Source organism: Dunckerocampus dactyliophorus, chromosome 8 (genome assembly GCF_027744805.1).
Source record: "Dunckerocampus dactyliophorus isolate RoL2022-P2 chromosome 8, RoL_Ddac_1.1, whole genome shotgun sequence".
In the NCBI taxonomy this organism is placed as follows: Eukaryota; Metazoa; Chordata; class Actinopteri; order Syngnathiformes; family Syngnathidae; genus Dunckerocampus; species Dunckerocampus dactyliophorus.
Window position 1 is genome coordinate 21,114,537 of NC_072826.1, and position 25,159 is coordinate 21,139,695.

A 25,159-nucleotide genomic window follows, 5' to 3' on the forward strand; every position below is an offset into this window, starting at 1 on the left:
CCTGGTGGTTAAACACAGACACACTGTTCAGTTGAAATTGAATCAAGCCACACATATTGATTGCTGTTTGACTGTTGGATATAGAATATTTATCATTGATTGGATGGTATTATGTATGTATTCAGTGAACACTTTTTTTCACTTCTTTTGTATGTGTCAACTGCTCTCTTACCGAAATGAATGTATTCATTTGGGCTTTTGTTTTCCTTCTGGGGTATTTTTATGAGCACAGCTGCCTGTAGTCTAAAGCTAGCAGGGATGGCAGTAGTCAGGACTTTTGATTTTCATCACATAACAAATGTATTGTTTAAAATGATTTTTTAAAAATGATTTAAAATACACTGACTACTATAAATTTTTTAAAAGGTGCATGGACCATGTATTGATTGAATTAATTAGCATTGTGTGAGTGGCGTGGATGCATCGGCTGGATGAGGTTTTAATTCCGTATTAAAAACAACAAAAACAATATAAATTGTTTTTACTAGAAAATTAGTGCAATTAAAATTTTGTAATAACTTGCGGTTCTTGGTGACGTTCACTGATTGAAAATTGTGTGACGTAATGGAGGATTGTCTTTAAAGAGTTTTTGTGGCCAAAACATGGGGTTCATATCCACAAAACTAAGTGCATATTAGTAGGAAAGTTAAAATGAAATTTAGAATGATGATGATTAGTGTGGTAATGTGAGACACACATTTCCTCCCCTCCAGGCAAGCTAAAATGACATAACAATACAATTTGCACATTTATTATTAGTTCAGTGTGCTTTCTTGCAACATAACTCATCAGAATGTGTTTAGGACAAAGGGTAGTGGAAATATAATTGGTCAATAAGCACATTTTTTTCTCAGTACTTGAAATCACTCCAAACAAAATCAGAATCAACTTCAATGCTTAAAATTTGTAATGTTGGAAAACTGTCCTCACAACAGTTCTGTTTGCTGCAATAGAAGGGTAGTGATCATTCACATGACAGAACCAGTAAGATTAGAACTGTCTTGGGCTCAGAACACTTGACCCAGCTATTACTAGTCTGGGATAGAATAGAGGGCCCTTACAGCCAGCTAAAACAGTCTGGGACTCAGAAGCATTGTGGCAAAATTAGTTCTAGTTAACCTACACAGACATGTGATCTCTTGCATACTCTAGCCTACCTGCACACTGTTTCGTTGTCCAGTTGTCAGGGACAGGGATATTGTTTTTGTCTGCACATTCACATGCCAGTTGGCGACACTTGAGTGGACTGAGACCATGAAGCTGGTCAGCTAGTTGTTTCACTGTGTCTATATTCCTATCCTTGAAGTCTCTTAAGGTCTTACTGTTCTCCCCGAATGTTATCAGCATGTAGGCTTTCCCACGAGGGCAAATAGCGTCCTGTACCAAGTCTACAGCAACATGAAAGGTGCTTTGAAGGCTGTTCCAGGTCCCCATTTTGAAAAAGCTAATGTCTCTTCTGTTGTTGTTGCTTAATTTATTGGAAGTAATGTTTGTTCTGTTCTTATTCATTTTCTTGTGTTTTTCTTTCTTTCTTTCTTGGGAGAATGAACAGAACAAGAATTTCATTGCATAGCAGAACCACCTGTTTTACGGTGCAAATGACAATAAAGCTCTTGAAAACTCTTTCCTGCCTTGACCTCAGTGGCTGCCTTCTCCATCTCCTCAAGGGATGCTTTGCCCCAGTTTGTCTTTTCTTGACATGATGGCTTCTGTAGAATGGTCATAAAAAATGTAACAAATGTTAAGTAATATTACCTTAAAATATGTTTCAGACTGAACTTAAGTTCTTTGAGACGCCTCTCACTTTACCCCAGCCACCTTTTTAGAAAAAAACACCCTTTCTAGCATTTCAGGCTAATCTGCAACTAGCATCAATCACTTTGTAGAGTTTTCTACAATGGTAGTTCATGAACATGGATGACATAAGTCGTTCAACCTGAATCAATTTGCTTTGACACAATCTTTGATTAAGTTGACAGGAAAACATTTTACTTTTACATGCAAAAAACATTTTTTGATCAAAAACATGCTTATCAAACCCCCATGAGGTTCTTTTCTTCATAGCCAAGGAAAAATGGAAGGGGCTTGAAAACATCATGGTCATATGACCACAAATGTGTTTCTTTGCCTAAATTTAGGGGGTGTCTCATATTACCCAATGTCTCACATTACCACACCTCTCAATACGATGTTAAAACAATTGAGGGACGTAAAAAGGATAATTTTTCAAGAGGTGACATTTTTAAAACATTTTTGTTGCTTATCTTTTTCAATTATTACGTTTTATGACGAGCTTCTGTGGCAATAGGGCTTCAGCTGCATTTGTTTTCACGCTTTCACGCTGCTAAAAACAATTAACAAAAATAAGTGTATATTTTAGGAGCGTAAAATTGAAATGAATGATTACGAAGATTCATGATTGTGATTACTATTTTAAATTGTTTGATATTTTGTAAAAACGTCACTTCTGGTTGCGCAAGAAACAAGACAAACTTACGGTTGCCCAACGTTCCTTCCGGTGCTTCGGTAGGTCGTATTTAAACAGCAGCGCCCCCCTGCGGTTGGGATGACCGTCCTTCCACCAGTGGTTACCGGTTAGCCTTCTTGAAGCTGTTGTCTGCGCCCCTCCCCTTTGACGATGATGATGATGCGTACCACTTTGGGACGTTACGAGGCCGTGCGTTGGTATATCGAAACTGAATTACCCTTACGTTTAGATTTAATCTTTGAGGATTTATGTTTGAGACTCACCGCCCGTGCATGACGAAGGTAACGTTGTAGACACATTTACATAACGTATTGGCGCCAATTGTGGATTGAAATAACCCGCTCATGTCGGTCCATAGAGAGTTCGGTGGTTCTCGGAAGGTCCGGAATGATCCACGACTACGCACGGGAGGAGCAGCACCGAGACGGGAGTAATCCATGTGGAGGAGTCCAAAGAGGAAGATGAAGAGCGCAATGGCTTTGACGAAAACAGCTTTATTCGTGTGTCTGCACTATGGTGAGTGTGTATACTCTTTTCTCCATCTGTCACACTCATTTGCATGATTGTGTGGCCACACTAATCACACTACGATGCACTTGTCATAGGATGCAGCAGCCATCTTATGCAAGGATGTTGATATTTCTTCTCTGCATCATGCAATGCCCATAGAGCATTGGTGTCCAAAGTGCGGCCCAAAATATAATTAAACAAGAAAACTTAAAAAAAACAATAACAGCAAAAAAGGAAAAAATCATCAGTAAAAAAGCATAAAGTCAAAATATGAAGAGAAAAACACTTATTTTAACAAGAAAAAAAGTTTCAATTTTACCAGGATAAACTTGTAATGTTATGAGGAAAAAATAATGCCATTATAGCAGCATAGAGTTGAAATGTTAAGGATTTTTATTAATTTTTTACAGTCATAATATTATGAGAAATAAACAAAACAAAGTTTTAATTTGGGGGAAATTAGTTTGAGGAAAAAGTTATAATATGGGAAAAACAATAATGAGGAAAAACAGTGAAGTTGAAACTAATAACAGAGTTTTTCACCTTTATCACAAAGATGAGATGTAGTTTTAAAAAAAATATACGTTAGCGGCGCTAACTAATTTATTTCATTCATTCTGATACATTTAGCGTAATCAGCGCATGCGCATCATTGCAATGACGGCAAACGGAGGCACACTGTAAGCGTCCCCACAGTCTCACACAGAGTCTAACGCTTACAGTTGTCACAAGACACCCCAAATAAATTGTGACCAAATAAACCGCTGTTTTAATAAATAATAATAATAATAATACAGCTCACTGTTTTTCTCTTTTCTGCTTGTCTTTGTGTATTCACGTCAGGGCTGTCCAGCTGTCCTTTGATAGTTATAATGAAAAAAAAAAAAATCATAACAAAAAAAATTATAAATACATTTAAAGACAAAACATTGTGTTTTCATTTGTTATTAGCATCAACATTTTAGCTTTTTATAGTTATATTATACCTTTTTGCTGGGTTTTATTTCTGCAATGAGCCACGTTCCACAGATGGCCCATGCGGATTTTACCAGGAAGGAGAGTGTGTGAGTGCTCTGCTTTCTTGGCTTTGTTGGTCAAGTGCTGGGTTGCATTGTGGAGGGATTTTTAAAGCTTTCAGACGTGCACTGTACGGCGGTACAAAGGTGGAGCTCTCCCACTCACCTGTTGGGCAGATAGTTCACCTTTGTTGATCGCTTGTATTTAATTACCGAGTAAATGCATGACACAAGAAACACTTGAATGCGCATCCTCACTTGGTAAATATACCGACCATGTCGCTAAATTGTCAACATGGATCTCTTCTATGTATGTGGTGTTTTATGAAGCAGATGATCGCCGGTGCTTGAAAGTTGACGCTTATCCAAATGCAGTGAGCGTCAGTAGAACCGCTTGGTGATTAAAGACAAATGGCACTTTTTTTTTTTATTTCATTATCCACAACCCTAATGTGTGACATGAACTCATGTTTTTGTCTTTGCTGTGCATTGTAAAGATATAAAAACAGCGAAAAAAGAGGCAGTTCATTAATGCACGTAATGGGACACACCTATTTCACCTAGAAAGCCTGCGATTAAAACACCTCCAAAAACCTCCATCAACGTTTTATGGTTTTATATACACACTGTAACCATTTAGTAAGTTACATTCATGGTAACATGTAAAACTTACAGTATTTTGCTGTATTTTGGTCATTTTAAGCATTACCAGAACTTGGCTGTTGGTTGCCCGGTTCTCGCGATACGGCTTTTCTCCAGGCGAGACATCTCATCACGTTTTAATCTGCTATTACTGGCGCTGTTTTATAACTTTGTTTTGACCTGAACACATCAGAAGCAGTGCAATTCCAACACTTACTGTATATGTAAAGTTGTCAATGCCAGTTGACAGCCCTAATATATACTTCTTAGCATAGCTTTACAAAATATCAAAGTGGCCGTTGCATCTTTTCATTTTAATGCAATACCTTTAGAGCTACATTTGCCTCATCTTGGTGGGTAAAGGACACTTTCTGTGCATAATGCAATACCTGTAAGCTATGTTTGACTCATCTTGTTGGATAAAGGACACATTTTGAATAATGCAATACCCATAGAGCAACATCTGGCTCATCTTGGTGGATAAAGGACACTTTATGTGCACAATGCAATACTTGTAAATCGATGTTTGACTCATCTTGTTGGATAAAGGACACCGTGTGCATAATTCAGCACCTGTAGAGCTACATTTGGCTCATCTTGTGGATAAAGAACACAGTGTACATAATTCAGTACCTGTAGAGCTACATTTGGCTCATCTTGTGGATAAAGGACACATTCTGGCCTTCATTTATATCACAAACGAGATCGTCCTTGCTGTTGAACGTAACTTTATTGTCCATCAGTGGCTGGGCATTCTTTTTGCAGTTGCATTTTCATGGTTTTTAAGCTGTTGAATCTTTGATAAGGTGCATTAAATGTTTAAAATTGCAAAGCTTTTGTGCACACATGATAGCTGGTGCTTTGAAAGTGGCTTTTTGGGTCCTGCAGGTTGTGGGAATTCTTTTAAAAAAATGGTATTTAGATATAAAAGTGTGTAAAAAGTGCTAAGTTACTAGCAAATGCTGTCAAAAAATGAGTACTGCTCCTGAACCGCTGCACACAAATTGAGTAACTGTGCAAAAACATGCACCACAAAGTGTTGTTTGTGCTACTATTTTTCTGACAGATACACCACACGGTGGGAGTCTTGTTAACCCCCAAAGTTTGACCCCCATAAGTCAGATTGACTTACGTTTAGCCGAAGCACCAACAAATTTGATACACACCTTAAGGGGACTGATAAGCACATCTGTGTAAAATGTTAGCACGATTGGTTGAAAAACATGGCTGCCAGCAAGCAAAATGTTGTGTGCATGGGCGGGGCTTAGCTACTAATTAGTCATTGACCATTTGTCTAATTATTATAAAGCCTAAAAGTATATACCGTATGTATCACATGCCCCCCATAGCGTGCTAATGTTTTGGCATGACTGTACATAAATAACTAAGAGTTGAAACATAACCAAATATGGCAAACACTTGTACTTAAAACACTATCAATTCCTCTGTGGTGCCAAAGCATAGTTCCTATTAAGTAGCAGTAGTGTGCTAAAATAGCTTGACTATTTTGTTGGCGTATTTCACAATACCTGGGGAAAAAAGTGCCTAAATGTAACCTTTGTATAGGCCTGTGAACCATGAGCTTTGACCCCAAACAGGATGACTGTGATGTAAAGCTAATTCTTGCCCCTGCTTTGACATTTTTCAGTGAATACTTGTGTTTTTAGGCCCGGCCCCTCATTCAGGTTATCACATGTGCTGTATTATGAATGATAAGAAGCGCTAACGACGACGATGAGGTTGCATCTTGGCCTACCAATTGAATCCAGACACACAAAGCTGCGTTGTCCCTATCAGTCCCAGCGCCATGTTAATTAGGTCTTGATCCGCTTAAGCCTCCCGCTGAGTCGTCCACCATGTCATTATCCATGGGCGTGTCACTGCGAGGCTCCAACACACACACACACACTTCCAGTATATCTGGTTTGTTCAGGTAGTAGTAGTAATCCATTTTAGGTAAGGGTTAGAGGGAGTCATCCAGCGATGGTGTATTTAGTCCTCCACTTTCGCTTGCAGATTAAACGCCCCAGGCTGGACTCCAAAAACATTAAAAATGTGAGTCCCTCTTAACACAATCATTGCTGTGGCCAAAAACGTGCCGCAAACATGAGAGCCTTAACTGCCAAGTCTAATTTTTATCAGCAAATGACTACCAGAGAGAATTAAAGGTCTCAAATTATGGTATTTTTTAACAATTGAATAAATGTCAGAGGTCTCACAATAATGTATTGGAAGTGTGTTGTCCAAATTTTAAGCCTTTTTAGCAAAGCCTTTTTTTTTTCACAGGAAGCATGTTTTTTTATTTAGGATTTCATGAAAAGTGGAGCAAACAAGTGAGGGAGATGTTGGATTTTTCTCGTATTTGGTGCTCCTGTATGGTTCTGGTGGGGTCATAGTCTAATTTGCATGACTGGCCAAGACGCAAAACTCATGTTTTTGTGTGTGCGTGGACAGGTACAAAGGAACTTTTCGGTTTGTGTTGTGCGTGCACCTTATAACATACACAGACGATTAAAAAAAACATTCCTTGGCTCCATGTAAGTGTGCGTTGACTTTAAAGATAACGTACACGGCACTGTACATCTAATATCTCACAATAGTGTAGCGTCAAGAGGAGTTGACGCTGGGCTACCCAGCATGCCTTGCGGACATTTTGTAAAACACAGTTACGTGTTTGTTGTTAGCGCTTAGCCGTTGTTACCCACAAGAATGACAGTTCATTGTTGTGTGTTAACTTATCTGTAGGCCTGTCACGATAATCAACAAATCAATTAACCGCATGATAATAAAAACAAACTCAATAATTTTGCCGACCCTGATAAATTGACATGCGCATGCGTGTTTGTTGGCGCTAGCGAGGCGCTAGCGAGTGCACACACTTGAGTGCTGCAAGGGAGTGTCGTGAGGAGTAAAAGCAAGCAAAACGCAAATGGCTGATTCTCCTGAATGGGGTACCAGCGACAGTGCAGTTACTTCAAGGGTCACGACGCACAGACTACAGTGATTTGAGGCCATAGCCATGTGAAAATACACTGCAAACATATTTAATGAACAGAGGAAAACTTTCCAGGTCATTTCTTTGTTTTTTTGTCAATATTCAGACAATAACAAAAGTAACACTTATTCAAAATCAGAAATGTTATGATTGAAAGTGATTTTTATTTAAGTGCAATTTTAGCTAAAAGAGACAGTGTCCGTTTTATTTTCATTGGGGTGTTTTTGGCTTTTTGTTTGTTTATTTTATTATGTTGTTTGTTTATTTTATTTAAAAACTCTTAACATCACAATGTTAAATGCTTTTGAGAAATTAAAGTTTATTGCTTTTAATGCAGTGTACTTGCATTATTATGCCATATATTATCATTCATTAAAAAATGGTCTCAAAATAATGTTGACAATAATATCGATTATCGACAATAATTTGTAGTCCAATTACCATCCAGCAACATTTGTTACTGTGACAGGCCTACTTACCTGTTACACGTTGTGCCGCCGCTGGACTGCCCAGCATGCCTTGCGGTGCTGGTGTGTTACCCAGCATGCCTTGCGGACACTTTGTAAAACACAGTTAAAGTTTGTTGTTAGCGCTTAGTCGTTACTTAGTCGTTACCCACAAAGAATGGTAGTTCATTGTTGTTGTGTGTTAACTTACCTGTTATGTTTTGTGCTGTTAAATCTACAAAAAAAACCCAGCAAATCTTTTAAATAGTCCAAATGTATCCCCCGCCACACTGTTAAGTATTTGTTAATTGCAATCATGGAGCAGTCGATGAGGGAAATGCCTAATTGCAACATAACAACACATCAATATGATTGCATTTGAAAAGTGTTAATATTTAATGAATTGTTATGGAGTAGTAGTGGTGGCTGTCGGTGCTGTCATCCCATATTTCCCCCTCAGCTATTAAATGTATTGATTCTCATGTCATTGATCGCAGAGAGAGTGCTAAGCCTGCAGCAAGGCACCAATTGCTGTCTTTTCATGCTTTTATTGTCTTATGACCACAGTGTTCCAGCACGCCGCCTGCCGCGAGGTAACCCTTCCCAAGGGACCCTTGTACCGTGTGGCCGGCTTCAACCTCTCCCTGCCCTGCTCCGTCTCCGGCTATGAAGGCCCGTCCATGCAAGACTTCGAGTGGTCCCTGTTCAGGGACGACTCTGGTGGAAGGAAGATAGGAGTGGTGGCCACCAATGACAACAGCTTCCCCTACGCCCAATTCCAATCCCGCGTGACAAGTGGGGAGGTGAGGGTGGACCGGGACTCGGGGGACAAAGTGCGGCTGGTGGTCCAGAAACTGCGCACGGAAGACCAGGGGGAATATGAGTGTTACACGCCCAGCACGGACAGCAAATACCTGGGTAGCTACGCTGGATCTTCTGTGGTTAAAGGTGAGATGATACGCTCATTGGACAACTGTTTCCTGGAGCTTGTCAGGTTAGGTTGATAACCTTAAATCAAAGAGGAATAGCATCACACTACCACTCAGTCTAAATAATAATCAATACTTCCATCTTAGCACCAACAACAGTTGTTACGTAACAGTGGTCTCACTAGTTCCAATCATTTCAGTCAATCGAGTCACATAACATGTTGTGGCATGCGTAGTCATATTAGTATCAGGGTTAAATCATCATCATCATATCATATTTTGAAATTGAATTATTGTCATAAGATTTCCTTTACCTTTGATGACATTACGTTTGACAGCATACTTTCCCTTTCATTAATTTTCCATGCCTCTGAATCCTCACCAGGGTCGCACGCTGGAGCTCAGCCGACCCCGGGCAAGAGTCGGGGCACACCCAGACTGGTCGCCAGCCAATCACCGGGCACATTTCACACAATCATTCACACTTACATTCATACCAATTAACCTAACATGCATGTTTTTGGAATGTGGGAGGAAGTCCGGAGAAAACCCACGCACGTACGGGGGGGAGAACATGCAAACTCCACACAGAGATGTCCAACAGAGATTCAAACCCATATCTTCCAGACCTTCTGTCTGTGTGGCCAACATGCTAACCACTTGGCCACCGTGCGGGCGCATATTTTTCCATTTGTAGTCCATAGTTCATTTTTATATCGATTTTTAAACATCTTACAATCCCCAGCTTTGTTCCTTAAAGTAGCCTAAAATGGCAAAGGTGCACGAAAACTGAAATACCTGTTCCTAACGACCAGGAATTTGCTGTTGGAAACCACTGAAAATATCTTTTTTCATTCCTACATACTTGTATCTTCAAATAAACATACACAATCCTTTCCACTTTGGACGACAGGCCTTCTATTTTTCATTGTTATATTTGGCTACGAGATGGCACTACTTTTTGCCCACTCACAACATGCAGCACATTTCAGACCTTTTACTGTTTGCTACGGGGTTCCCCCCCCCCCCCCCCCCCCCCATTAAAAAAAAACAAACAAACACAAAATAGATTTATGAAAACATACTGTTCAAATTATAAAATTCTAATTAATATTTGATATGTATATTTCAGGCAGATGGAGCTTTAAAGACATTTTTAAAGACATGTTTAAAGTGAAAATAATGATATATATATATATATATATATATATATATATATATATATATATATATATATATATATATATATTAGCAGTTTGGAGAAGTGGACATTTTTGGGCCTGAGGACCACAAGTGTTGAGTGTTTTTTTTAAATATAAGGCTGCTGATAAAATAATGTTGCTGCCAATCATTGACCCAATTCAGGCTTAGTAATAATAAATACTGCTTGAAATGCATTTTATTTATATGGAAAATGTTTTTAGGTTATGTAAATATACTGGCCTTAATATGGTAAAAATATATATATATATTTAATACAGGTATGTCTGATATCTGATATCTATCTGTGTGATATTTCAGGCTGAAGTAATTTTTAAAGATTGAATCATTTAGAATGGTGAAAATATTTTTACAGCAGCTGATATTTTTGCCGCTAGGACCTCGAGTGTTGAGTTTTTCGACGTCCTATTTTAAAAAGTATTCATATGTTACTATATTTACAGCAGTTTTTGGGAAGCTGACATTTTACCAGAGTTAATTTAAAGGCCCTCTTAAGGGTTAAAATGTTCTTGTGTTTGTAGTGGGCATTGCACAAGTTACAAACAATATTACAAACAGCTGCCAGAGCACAATGAGCACAATGGATACAGCTGGATACAGCTCTTGTATGGAGAGATTAGCTGTACCTAAAGTAGTGGCCTCAGTTGAAGGTTGAATCAGGAGGTCAACATTCTCCTGCACAACCCTGACGGGTGACATTTTTCACTGACACACACACGCACACACACTGTGTGTTATTTGGCCTCATTATCAGTTCTTATTCACTGGTACATTCCACGTGAGAATGACAATGGCTCTGTCCATCTGTAAGGTGAAGCAGGAAGTAGTTCAGGCAATGTTTTCAGTAGTTTTATTAAAACTTGTAATCGTCACACAAGCACTGTGTGTTTACAATGAAACAAAAGCCACACGGATGCTGTTTCATTGTAATCAACCTGTGTACTTGCTCACTTGAACTTGACCGTAAACTTCAGCAGCCGATACAGTAACCATTACCATTACCACACTGGCCTGGCTCACTTTCAGTTACAGTTATGTGTCTGTTCCTGTTCCCCATGCAACGTGTGTTAACTAGGAACCCAAACATTCGAATCCAATTGTAACAGACGCTACTTTCCTACTAGCAAAGTTGTGGCACTTGGAACTTTTTTTTGCAGCTGCCCTAAATTTAAAAAAAAGAAAAAAAGAACAGATTCTTCTAATACTCAGAAATACGCAGTGTGCTTGAAAGCTTCATCAGAGGAAGGAGACATGATACGAGGTGTTCGTGATTCTGTGTGTGTTCTATGAACAGATAAACCACACACACACACACACACATAATATAGATGATTAAAGGATTCCCTGGCCAGAATCTGTCTAGAGTGTCCCAACTCTAAAAGAACCACTATCCATTCTTTACAGACCTGTTGGGCAGACTGTTGGCCTGCATGATAACTGAGATATTTTTGGCAATCATTTTAGTTGAAGACCAAATCAGACCCGGGTGTTCAAAAACTGAGGTACCACTGAACATGCACAATCAACAAAATATTGTCAAATGAGTACTCATAAAAAGATACATTTTATTGATGGGAAAGTCCCATAATCCGTCTGTTCACACGTCTTTTGCTTATGAACAGTTTTTGTATGTCCTCATTTTACGCTTGTAGCCTCGATTTACGTTGACATGCCAGTCAAAAGTTTGGAGCCACTAAATTGTTGTGATAAGAAAGTCCATGTTTGTCATCCTGCAGTAATCCGTGACACACTCCAGATCAGCTACTCCCGCTCCCTCACAAACCAGCCCATACCGGAGGGCGCAGAATTGACTCTGACGTGCTCGGCCAGCATCGGCTCAGAGCAGCTCACCCACCTGTCCGTCACCTTTGGGAAGCGAGGTGGCCAAGCGGGCTCGGGCGGCGACAGCGTGGAGATCATCTCCATTGACAAGATGTTGGCCGTGGTGCCGGGACGCGCCCACAGGAAGCGCTACGACGACGGAGATATCACGCTGGAGAAGCGCAACGGGGATGGCGGCCAGGGCGTCTACGTGATGAAGATGAGAGCGCTGCAGCCCAACGACACCGGGTCTTACTACTGTGAGGCCGCACAGTGGATCCGGGACCCGGATCGCACCTGGCAGAAGATTGCACACAGGACGCTGGACATTGGCAGCCTGACTGTCAAACGACTCTGTGAGTACCATTGCATCCTTTTACTTCATAGCACACTCGTCTTTTCAACCCTTGAAATGAAATATCCTCAATGACAAAAAGGTCAGCTTCACAAAAACTGATGTAAAATATATATTTTTACTATAAACGAGTCAAGCTTTCAGAATTACTAGAAATATACATATCAAATATTAATTGCTTTGGTTTTTAACTTTTTTAAAATTGAAAGATAAAATAAAAATGATTTCCATAAAATACATTTTAAGGAATATTTGCTTCTTCTTCTTGTTATTATTATTATTAATATTTGGCCCAGACGTCAGTGATTTTCATACATTATTTTTTATTTGAGTCACATTTTTAAAAAAGGGACCTTGAAAAAGACACACTGGAGATCCTCACGTCAAAAAATGTCAGCTTCGCAAAACTACTGTAGAAATATTTGTTCCACTTTACATGATGGCTTCTACCTAAGATTTGTAGACTAAAAATAGTATATTTTGGGGATTTTAACCCTTCAGCTTTCCCCCCCACTTTATACAAGTCCATTTTTAAAGCTGCATTTTCCTGAAAGATACGGTTGAAACAGAAGCTTACATACACTGTAAAAAAAAAAAAAAAAAAAACACAAACATTTTTTTCTCACTTTCTGAAATGAAATCAGACTAAACTTTTCTTGTTTCAGGTCAGTTAGGATTACCAAAATTATTTCTATTTACTCAATGCTGCAATTCTATGAGAGAGAGTATTTCAAAGTTGTTTTGGATTTTCTTCAAAGTGAAAAGTGGACAGACATTTCCTTAGTATTTGGTATCTTAGCTGTTCAAGTGTATGACTTGGGTGAAGTGTTTATTTTGGGTATCCTTCCACAAGCTTCTCACAATAAATTGCTGAAGTTCTGGCCCATTCTTCCTGACAGAACTGGATTACAGTCAGGTTTGGAGGCCAACTTCCTCGCGCATGTCTTTTCTGCCCCCAATTTTTCTGTGGGATCGAGAGCAGGGCTTTGTAGTCCTTAGGACACTTTTGACTATTTTGGTGATATGAATCGTCCATCTGCGCCCAAGCTTCAACTTCCTGGCTGATGGCTTGAGATGCTGCTTCAGTATTTCCACATAATGTTCTTTTTCTGCCATCTATCTTATCAAATGCATCAGTTCCTCCTTCAGCAAAACAGCTCTGCAACATGATCTTGTCACGCCCATACATTTAGTGTGCTCTTTTTTTCTTCCAAATGTAACGATGGTCATTGTGGCCAAACAGTTCTAGTTTAGTTTCATCAGAGCACAGGACATACCTCCAAAAATGAGTCTTTGTCCCTGTGTACAAGTACAGTATGTTTGCCAACTGTAATCGTGTCTTTTATGTTACTTTGAATTAGGGATGTCCATTTCCGCTATGATTGATGATGATGATTGATGATGATTCTAGTCCTACCCTAAAAGTATTTTGCACGGCCATTTTTTCCAATGACATCTTCAATTGGATGGACTTTGATTGGATCTTTTAATGGATTCGGGACCTGACTCACAGAGGTTACAAAAGCCAAACAACATTCATTCAACAACAAAAAGTAAATTCAGCAATACTTTGGTTGCATTCTTTTTATTGCTTTGAAGAGCTATTTTCAATTCCATATTCCATATTCAATTCCACAAATTCATGTTTGTAACAAAAGCTTATTAGTAAAAAAAAAGAAAAGATCTGATCGAATCGGCAAGACTATAAAAGAATTCAGATCGGATCGGAAGCCAAAAAATGTGGATCAGGACATCCCTACTTTGAATGGTTTCTTCTTGGCAGAATGGCCTTTTAGTCCTTGTCAGTACAAGACTGGTTAATGGCACACACCTACCAGCTTCAGTCATCATCTTCACAAGGTTGTTAGCTATGGGCCTGGGCTTGATTTGCTCATTTCAGACCAAAATATGTTCATCTGTGGGACACAGAACCTATCCTCTTCCTGAACGGTATGATGACTGGACATTCCCATGTTGTTTATGCTTATGCTTTATGTATCTGGAAACTGCACCCAAGGTTGAAGCAGACTCGTGGAGTTCCACAGTTCTTTTCCTGATATTTTGGCTGATTTCTTCAGATTTTCCCATACTGTCAAACAAGGAAACTGTGTTTGAGGTGTGGCCTTAAAATACACGCAGAGATGCGCCTGCAACTAACTCCATCGGAAGCTTCCACAGTCATGTCATCCTCATGTGGGCTTTCCCACATTGTTTAAAGTCATAGTCATCTTTGTGTATGTAAACTTTTGACTTGGAAGAAAGTAAAAAAAAAAAACAACCAACCTCTCTCTCATAATTGCGGCATTTAGTAAATAGAGCTAATTTTGGTAATCCTTGCTGACTTAAAACAGGAAAGGTTTAGTCTTATTTGATTTCAGATAGTGAGAAAAAATGTTGGTGTGTTTTTAGGTAGTGTATGTAAACTTGTGGTTTCAACTATATGAAATAGGATTTGAAGGCATAATGTTTACTTAACTACATTGTTTTTTTTAAATTGTGTAAAAAACACAAAAATAGTAAAATAATATACTCACTTTTTAAAATTTTTTTTTACATACACATCTAGTCCAACATCAGTGAGACGTCCACTTATCATTTCAGTATCAAGGCACCCTTGCAGAAAACAGTAAAAGTTGTGAAATTTTGGCTACATGCTTTGGATTGGAAAAAAGTATCGCCATCTGGTGGCCACATTTAATAATTAATCAGTAGTCCAAATTGGATTGCATTAGTTTTTAAGCTAAATATGAGACCAAAAATGTCATTTTCAATGATTTTAAATGGGACGTGTCACTTTTTGTGCAGCTTGAAGGAACATAAATGACTAGTGTAAAATGTGTTATAATATGTGTCCTCTGACAAATTCAACCACTAGCCATTCAACACAGCCAAAATGGCTTGGAAATGAAAATGGAAACTGATCTTGACTTGCAGTGTTTTAAAAACATGTTCAGTCAGTGGGCGGCCTGTGTGTGTGTGTAGCTGCTGGCTACATTGGACTCTTTCCAAGCAGAGTTGAGTTTGTGTTGCTGGGGTCTTAACCCAGCGTCTGGCCTGCTAAGCAGTTTGCTTGATTGGCAGGAGGCTTTGCTCCTTCAGCTCTTTGCCCACCTTAGCCCATATTGGCTTGTTGGGCATCACATTGCCTGACAAATTCCATGCTCAGCTCTCTTGTTGTTGACGATCTATCTGAATGCGCTTGCACCACATTTGGATGTGTGCCTGTGTGCCTTGCAGCCATTCATGCTTTCGTGCCATTTCACTGACTTCAATATGCTTTTCATTCACGTATTGGCACTTTGTGGAGCAAACACACTTCTGCTTTCCTTTGAAGTCCTGCAGCCAAACCACTAGAAAGAGAAACACTGATGTGTCTGATCTGTAACCCTACAGGCTGGACTACTGTAACGGCCTTCTCACCGGGCTCTCTAAACAAGCTGTAAAATAGCTGCAGCACATCCAGAATGCTGCTGCTCGAGTCCTGACTAGAACCAGGAAATATGACCATATTAGTCCAGTACTCAGGTCTGTGCACTGGCTTCCTGTCGCTCAAAGAATAGACTTTAAAACAGCTCCGCTTGTGTACAAGTCCTTTCATGGTCTAGCACCAAAGTACATCTCTGACATGTTAGAGCCACATAAACCACCTCAGGGAGTGGTCTCCTACGGGTGCCCAGAGTCAGGACTAAACACGGTGAGGCTCTGCTTCAGTTTTATGCTGCCAAAATCGGGAACAGTCTTCTAGAAGATGTGCGACAATCTTCGACTTTGTCAATATTCAAATCCAGGCTCAACACGCTTCTATTCTGTGCATATGACAACTGAAAGTATTTTATTTGCACTCTTCTTTATTTTTTTTGTTTTATGGAATGATTCATGAAATTTTATGTAATGATTTTTAAATGATTTTATGTTTTATTGAATGATTTTGTGAAGTGATTTTACCCTTCTTTTCTGTAAAGCTCTTTGAATTACCTTGTGTATCAATTGTGCTCTACTAACTTGCCTTCCGCTTTTCAATGTTGTTGCTTCTTATTTAGTAGTGGTGTCAAGTCTACATCCTCTTTTCTAGGTTCCTATTTACTAGATTTAGGTCCTGTACCGTAGTTGTAGGAAAATGGGTTGAATGGGGGAGAAACAATGCGGGTATTATGTGAGGATGCTCACTGACAAGCACCTCTCTATGGTGGAACAATAGTTTGTTTGAAAAGATAATGCACCTTTTATTAGTGGTGATGGTGGAGACTTTTAGTGGGGACAGCAGAACGCCAATCAAAACTGAGCATTATTATTTTTGGCATTTTTTAATACATCCATTTCATTGTTGTTTTAAATAAATAAATACATGTATAACTCACGAGACGAGACGGTGCACAAGTTTTGGTCCACGAGAACGAGACGCGATTTTAACATTAATTTTAAGAAAAGTACAATGAAATGAAATAACGTTTTTATTTAATCGAGTCACAAACCTTGTGAAATGTTTGTTCTGCTAAACGATATTATTGTCAACATTTTTTCAGACCAAATAAAACACTGTTATGATAATATATGATAATAATAATGGCAATATATTATAATAATGCACTCTCACTGCTGTGAAGTTGTGTGTGTGACACGTATTTTCTCACTGACCGTTCATACTGTAACGTTTGCAGCTTTTCCTGAAGTGCTGGCTTTTAAACCGCATCAAAGAGCAGCATTTCTTTTGCGATGGATTTTTGTGAACACACACCATTTTGCGCTATTCCGTTTGTATGTACTGTGTTTACTTCTGTTTGTATTTACTTTGCCGACCAAACGTCTCAGTGAGTGTTGACTGTCAGAATGAAGGCTCTGAATCTCGGTGTGTACCGGTAGTTTTTTCCCCCCAGATTGGAAAACTTGGTCGGGCGGGTGGATATGTTGGAGGTGGGCAAGTTCGTTTGGTTGCCTTTTATGTTACTTCCGCTTTTCAACTAAATTTGGAATACTGGCTCATTGGTGTTGGTGGACTGACCTTGCTCATTAATATTAATATTATCACATGGGAGCTCTGGCATTTGACTTTGCAGGCATCTTTTTGCCTCCTAACTTCTACGTTTACTTGCATTGCTCACGAGGCTCCACTGTGTGTATGTTGGCGGCTATGATTAATTCATTTATTTATTATTGTGAGATAGTTTTTGTTGGAACGAGAAACCTCGTCACGTTTTAATCTCGTGAGATTTCATATTTGACATATATTATTTCGTTAGTGTATATTTTTTTATGTAGCTGTGTTTAATTATTTTTATTGTTCCATATATAAATACATAAATAGATTAATAATTAATATGCAGTATATGTTATTTATATTGTTTTTTTTACAGCTATTATATGAGTTTTATTTGATTTTAACATAAGTATTGATAATTATGATTCCATATATAAATACATACATTGCAATAGTTTTTGACGAATAATAGGCCCGAGTCAACCACGAAACAGTGATCATTTATTAATTTTGGAAAGCCCGCAATAGTGAGGGAGCAATGTTCGAACCACAACGTAGCGAGAGACGACTGTAGTGATAGTTGTTGTTTTCTGTACGGCCATTGTTTTATTTTAAATATAAAAACATATTATCAACGCGACCCTAGTGAGGACAAGCGACAAAAAAAATGGATGGATGGATGGATGTTATTTGATTTATTTTTAATATAGCTATTTTCAAATATATGATAGTTATTTTATTTATTCATGTATACATACTTCAATAGATATATGGTATATGTATTTAATATAGAGGAAATATTACTTGTTTTTTATACAGCTTTTTAAAATATAAATACATCGATGCCCTGAGAATGTACAGTATATTCATTAGTTATTCAATTTCTTTTTACGATAGTTATTTTTCATTATTTTAAATAAATATGTACATCCATTGTATACATATTTAATATATTATTTGATTATATAAAATTTTATATAGAATATAAAATTAATTGCATACATATTTAATATATATTCAATTTTTTACTATATTTAATGATTTTTTTTAAATAAAAATAAATACGTTATACATATTTGAAATATAGTGCCCTGCAATTGGCTGACGGCCAGTCCAGGGTGTACTCCGCCAGCTGGGATAGGCTCCAGCATACCTGCGACCCAAGTGAGGATAAGCAGCATAGGAAATGGATGCATGGAAATCTATGATTTATTCGAGTATTTTTAATGAGCTATATTAAGCTGAATTTGATCATTGAGTCGTTTTTCGGGGGGGGGGGGGGGGGGGGGGGGGGGGGTATGGTGGTACCGACAACACAAGTATTTTCAAAAAGGTTGATTTTGAGAAGCTGACATTTTGTTGAAATACTTCACGTATTGGCAAGTAATGACAGACGTATTATAAAGAGTTAAGAAACGTGCTGACTCACATTCTCTTTGTCGGCAGCTGAGTCTCTGAGCGTGGAGTCGTCGCCCAGAGGTGAGGTGACCCTGCAGGTGGGTTCACCTGTGCTCCTGAGCTGCCAGCTCAACGGGATGCCCTTGGACGTGGACTCAGGCCTGCTGGTTCAGTGGATGAAGAGGGGCTCGGCAGGGGGTGCGGAGGTCAGGTTTTGAGACGTGATACATGTTGAGAAGATGTGGAGAAGAAGTAGCACGTCTGCTTGTTCCTTTGAAGGAGGAAGTAGCCCGGATGAGCCCAGACGGAGTCGTGAGCTGGGGCGACGACCTCAGCCGAGCCAGCGGAGGCTCCATGGAGAAAGCGGCGCAGGGGAAATACTCCCTCAAGTTGTTCTCCGCCCGTCCCTCCGACTCGGGTGTGTATTGCTGTGTGGTGAGCGTGTACGCCGGGAGGAGGAGTCCTGCTCCTTCTACTGCTGCCACGCTCACCCGGAGGTCTGAGGAGGTCATGGTCAATCTGAAGAGCAAAGGTGAGAAGTGTGTTGCTTGTTCAAATTAGCTGACTCAACAGCGCCTCTGCTGGTTACATCCCCGTGTTGCACTCCATCCATAAGGTGTTCCTTCCACTCTGTAGATGTTCTGGTCTCCACCGTGGCTCAGCTCCCCCGAGGCCCGCTGCTCAGGCGAGGAAGCACCATCACCCTCATCTGCAACGTCACCGTGACGACCACAGGCCCCGCCCAGGCTCAGGTGCAGTGGCGGCGATGGCCCCTCCCTGAACTGCTGAACATCAGGAAGGATGACGCCGGCCCGACAGAAGCCCCCGTGGAGGTGACCCCCAAGGTGGTAGCCGCCCTCATGTACGATGGCGTGGTCAGGGTCTACAATGGCAGCAGCGAGGTCAGCGTGGACCGTCTGTCTGCTGTCAGCTACCGCCTGAGGGTCCACGCAGCCTCCGACGAGGACCAGGGCATGTACGCCTGCCATGCCGAGGCCTGGAGCCAGGACCCCCACGGAGGGTGGTACAACACCGGTGTCAGGGCCGAGTCCAACGCTGTCACCGTCTACTTGTACGCTCGAGGTAACGCTCTCACCTTACATCTACAACTGCACAGTGTAAGTCACATCATCAAACCTCAACATTTTTGCAGCATATTCCTAAAAACAGCACAGAACGTCTGCAACATAGAGGATCATTGACGAGCGTTTTTGCTGTGGACTCCTAAAAAACAGGAGAAAGCTCCTGTCATATATGCAGAGGATCTTTGACTAGCGTTTTAGCAGTCGATCCTTAAAAACAGCAGAGTGCTCTTGTTGTATACAAGATGTTTGACAAGCATTTTGAAGTCGATTCCTAAGAACAGCAGAGCACTCCTCTCATGTAAAGAATTTGTTAATGTTACATTGAAGAGACATAATGTTATATCCCATTAACTCAACAGTGCATAGTCAACCATGTGTGTAGGTACATTCATCATAACATGTAATACTTGTATTTTATGGATTTTGTCGTATTTTGGTCCTTTTGAGCATTACTGAAACTTCCTTCCTGGGCGCATTGATTCCACACAGCAACATAGAAACCACCGCTGTTGGCGCTTATTGGAGTTTTTTTCAGAAGGCTTTGTAGGCGGAATAAGTGTTTCCCTTTATGTCCATTCTTAGCTCCATCTTTTTTTATCTGTTTTTATATCTTTAGAATGCACAGAAAAGAGAAAGAAATGTGTTCATGTATCACATAAGGATTGTGGATGATGGGCAAAATTCCAAAAAAGTGCAGTTTTCCTTTAACAACAGGCGAGCGCTACAGTCGTACAGAGCAGTGGAGCAGTGGTTCTCAACTGGTTTGGCTGCGGGACCCACCATCACCCTTCGATTACAAGTGGCGGTCTAAATTGCGGGACATTTTTCAACTGCAGCTTTTTAAATATCTTACATTTAAAAGGCATGGTTGCCAGAATTACACGGCTGCCCAAAGGGCGCTAACTTTTTAGCGTGTCGCAAGCATTACATCCCGCACTCTTCCTGCTCAGCAACAATGCACTTTTATCCACAATTTCAAAAATGATTTGAACAAGAAGCGTCTAAAGGTTGTTTTTTAGCACATAACAGCATCTGGACTTGGACCTGGATGAGAGGCGAAACATTTTTAAGAAAATCCAATTAGTCCAGTTGCTCTGATTCAACTCCTCAGATAAACAACACATACAATATAAAATGATTTAAATATTCAAATGTAACTTTTTTCCTGAGTATATCAGCTGGTAAGTTTAATAATAGATGAGATCCATTTCTTCTGTAGATCAGCCCTCTGCCTGAGTCAGTAGATCTAACTTGGGCATGAATACCTGGAGATGAACTGTACCTGCGAGTCTACATTCTGGGTGGAATTCCCCACATAACACAACGTGAGCTGGAGCGGTGAAATGCTCGTCTCTTTATAGCGTGCTCCTCTCCAGCCCATATGAAGGCTATCTAGCTGTGTGTTGGACGGACAACACGTTAAGATTACACTCATAAACATGTCGCCCATAAACAAGGCACGCACCTTTGGGTGAGAGGCGGGGTACACCCTGGACTGGTCGCCAGCCAATGGCAGACAAACAACCATTCACACTCACATTCATACCTATGGACAATTTAGAGTCACCAATTAATCTAACATGCATGTTTTTGGAATGTGGGAGGAAACCGGAGAAGTAGTTGAAGTAGTTTCCTAAAAGCAGCATAGCGCTCCTCTCAAATAGAGGCTCTTTGCCTGGATTTCTAAAAACAGCAGCATGCTTCTGTAAAATAGAGGATCTTTGACTAGCGTTTTTGAAGTAGACTCCTATAAATGGCACAGCATTACTGTCATATCGAGGATCTTTGAGTAGATTTCTAAAAACAGCAGAACCCTTCTGTAAACTAGACGATCTTTGACTAGTATTTTTGAAGTAGATTCCTAAAAACAGCATAGCACTCCTCTCAAATTGAGGCTCTTTGACTGGATTTCTAAAAACAGAAGCATGCTTCTGTAAAATAGAGGATCTTTGACTAGTGCTTTTGAAGTACTGTAGATTCCTAAAAACAGCATAGCGCTCCTCTCAAATAGAGGCTCTTTGACTGGATTTCTAAAAACAGCAGCATGCTTCTGTAAAATAGAGGATCTTTGACTAGCGTTTTTGAAGTAGACTCCTATAAATAGCACAGCATTACTGTCATATAGAGGATATTTGAGTAGATTTATAAATCCTTCTATAAACTAAAGGATCTTTGATTAGTGTTTTTGACGTAGATTCCTAAAAACAGCATAGCGCTCCTCTCAAATAGAGGCTCTTTGACTGGATTTCTAAAAACAGCAGCATGCTTCTGTTAAATAGAGGATCTTTGACTACTGTGTTTGAAGTACTGTAGATTCCTAAAAACAGCAGAGCGCTCCTCTCAAATAGAGGCTCTTTGACTAGATTTCTACGAAAAGCAGCGTCCTTCTGTAAAATAGAGGATCTTTGACTAGCGTTTTTGAAGTAGACTCCCATAGGCTATCTTTGCCTAGCAGAGTTAACGTCGTGGTCGTTTGTCATGGCTAACATTTTGTGAATTCAAGTGTTTATGTATGAAAGAGCCTTGCATGAATATTATACAGACAATAATGTATAGAAAATAAGAATAAGAGTAATCAAAGAAGTCCTTAGCGTTCTGAAAATGTCTCCCGGAACAAGCAAAACGTCATTCCCTCTTTTTTTCCATTCATTTTATTACAGCTGCCGACCTCCTCCTCATCCCTCTGGTGGTGGGCGTGTCCTCCGCCTTGTTCGTGGGCATCGTCATCATCGCCACGGTGACCTGCTGCTTCATGAAGCGTCTGGCGAGGCAGCGCCCTCGCAAGTAGAGCGCCACGTTTGCGGAGGGCAAGACTTGAACGTGCAGGCCAAGTTTTAACCGGCTGAACCTCGCACCCGCCGGCCGACGCCAAACCCTTTTTTCTATGTGTTTTATTTTTGTACTCACAAGGAGAGACAACAGTTGCTATTGATCCAAATCGTCTTTCCAAACCACATGACTCGCACATGACGGCTGAGTGGAGGCCGCTGTAAACTTGATAGAGAGAGTACCCAGTGGAACACTAACACTGAGTACCACGTACTGACTGCTGTGGTACTTTTGAAGAAGTAGGTATGAAATGCACTGAGCTGAAGTGTGTAAATATTACGATTGTCCTGCAAATGTCTTGTCTTGATCTTGGAGCCAAAACCACTTTTTTCCTCAAAATACTGCCCGTCTTTTCACTCAACTGCAGAGAGTAGCAGATGTTTATTTGCGAGGAGGTTAGACCCTCTACTGTCTTCTTCACATTAGCAGTTTGTTTCCTTTCATTTTTGGTTCCTGCAAATGATGCCGTGCAGGGGGCGGAGCTAAATTAGTGTTATTGAAGTTGTCTGACTGTCACATTATGACAGACACACCAGCCAACATCATTAATGTCTGTTCAATTTTCCATTTCTGGCGGGATATGAAGTATCTGAATGCGTACTGTTTGTGGTACGGTCCAGTAATTACGTGATTTGCTTCTTTACACAACAGTTCTGTTTGTTTTTTCCTGAAGCCACTTTTTTGAGGAAATATGCTAGATTCCTTTTGTTTACTTTACATTTTCTTTGATGGTGTGTGTTTTTTTGTTTTTTTTTTACGAGTCTCCTTTACTGCCATCAAGTTACTGAGAACAACAGTGCTGTGTCAGATTCCCTGTTGAAATGTCACTTTTATGTCCTTCCTGTCCTAAATCCTGATTATAAATGTTGCTCACGAACATTGGGGACTAAAAAAAAAAAAGCTCTGTTTTGCATGGTGAGCCACTTTGCCAAAGCTGCGTCCAATCCCCCACATGTACGTGCACGCACAGTGCTGGCTGCCTCCCATACAGCTGCAAATGTGTGCGCCTTCATCGCTAATCCCACTTTATCACCCCCCCCCCACACACACACACACACACACACACACACACACATAGCACATGTCGATGTGTGCATGCATCAAACCCTTTACCTTGAAAGTGTCTTATGTTCTCTTTGCATCATCATTGTGTTTCACCACTGTCCCTGAACGCATCTTTAAAAAGACTGCTGGTGCTCTTGACAAACGTGCCACTTGTTAAACCATTGGAATAAACCACTCTGGATTGATGATGTTTTTCCTTTTATGAGCAGCTTCTTTCCCATTTCAGATACAGCTGAGGTGTTGTGGGATGCTGTGGAAAAGCCTGTTGTGCATTTGTCCAAACATTCCTGGTGCTTACTGAGGTTTTTCTGGGTTAAAACCAGCCTAGCGGAGGTTTTGTGTGGGATGATGCTGCTTTGGGAGCGCTCGTTTAGACACAAACGTCTTGCAAGCTAAACAAAGTCAAAGATGAATCGTTGGACTCTCAGGAGGATTTACCGTGGATGCATCCGTTTTGCTTTATGTAGGTCGTACTAATACATGTCAATCATTTTTTACTTTTCTTAACTAATGAGAGCCATTCCTTGCTTTTCTTTATTGCTGGGCTGAGTTAAATATTTATATAGTAATTATGTTTTTTTTTTAAATATTTATTTCTCATTTCTCAGCTGGTTAAATCATTATTTCAATTTCATAGTCTTTCATTCTTTTTTTAAATATATATAATAGCTTTTGTCAATGATTTTCTTGTAGAAATATGTTAGTATGTAATTTACCTTTTTAAAAAATACTTTTTTAGATTTAAAATAATTCTATGTCTTAATGTTTTGTATAATATTGATATGTTTTCTTTCATTTTATTGTATCCATATCATTACCCTTCATCACTGACTTGCTGGGCTAATTCTTTTTTAGCATTTTGTTTTTTAAGATTTCAAATAATTATATTTTATTATATCTTGGCTTTTGTCATTTAATATATTTAGAAATGATTATATTATTACATTTCACCACTGATTTAATATTTTTTCCCCCCCATTATATTTACTTAAAATGTATATTGTTTATTATATTCACCTTTATCACTGATTGGCTGGGCTAAATATTTTTGTATTTTATTCTTTGAAAACATTTTTTAAGCATTAAAATAATATTAAACATAATTAATATATATAACGTTATACAGTTTTAAGCTTTGTCACAGATTTGACGGGCTAAATATTTTTTAGTATTTCCATTTTTTAAGTTGTTCTGTTGTCTTAGATTTTAAATGATTATATATCATTTAGTATTTAATTTCCATTTTTTAACAGTTGTTTTTCGATATAACATAAGAATATGTCATCACTGATTGTCTGGGACGCATCACATGCTGCATCGCTGCCTTATAGTGAGTGACCTGTTGTGGTAAATAAAGTACGCTTCCTTCAAGACACTAAAAGGA

The 25,159-nt window shown here is 39.5% G+C and overlaps 1 protein-coding gene across 1 annotated transcript; it reads left to right on the plus strand.

The window, feature by feature from the left end:
* The first annotated feature begins 2,567 nt into the window (after positions 1–2,567).
* igsf8 (immunoglobulin superfamily, member 8) lies at positions 2,568–24,376 on the plus strand. The gene is made up of 8 exons (XM_054785531.1): positions 2,568–2,769; positions 2,847–3,004; positions 8,665–9,045; positions 11,984–12,424; positions 18,845–19,002; positions 19,076–19,328; positions 19,433–19,879; positions 22,542–24,376. Exons 2-8 carry the CDS (start codon positions 2,926–2,928, stop codon positions 22,667–22,669), a joined length of 1,887 nt encoding a protein of 628 aa, XP_054641506.1. The 5' UTR covers positions 2,568–2,769; positions 2,847–2,925; the 3' UTR covers positions 22,670–24,376.
* The last annotated feature ends 783 nt before the right edge of the window (positions 24,377–25,159 follow it).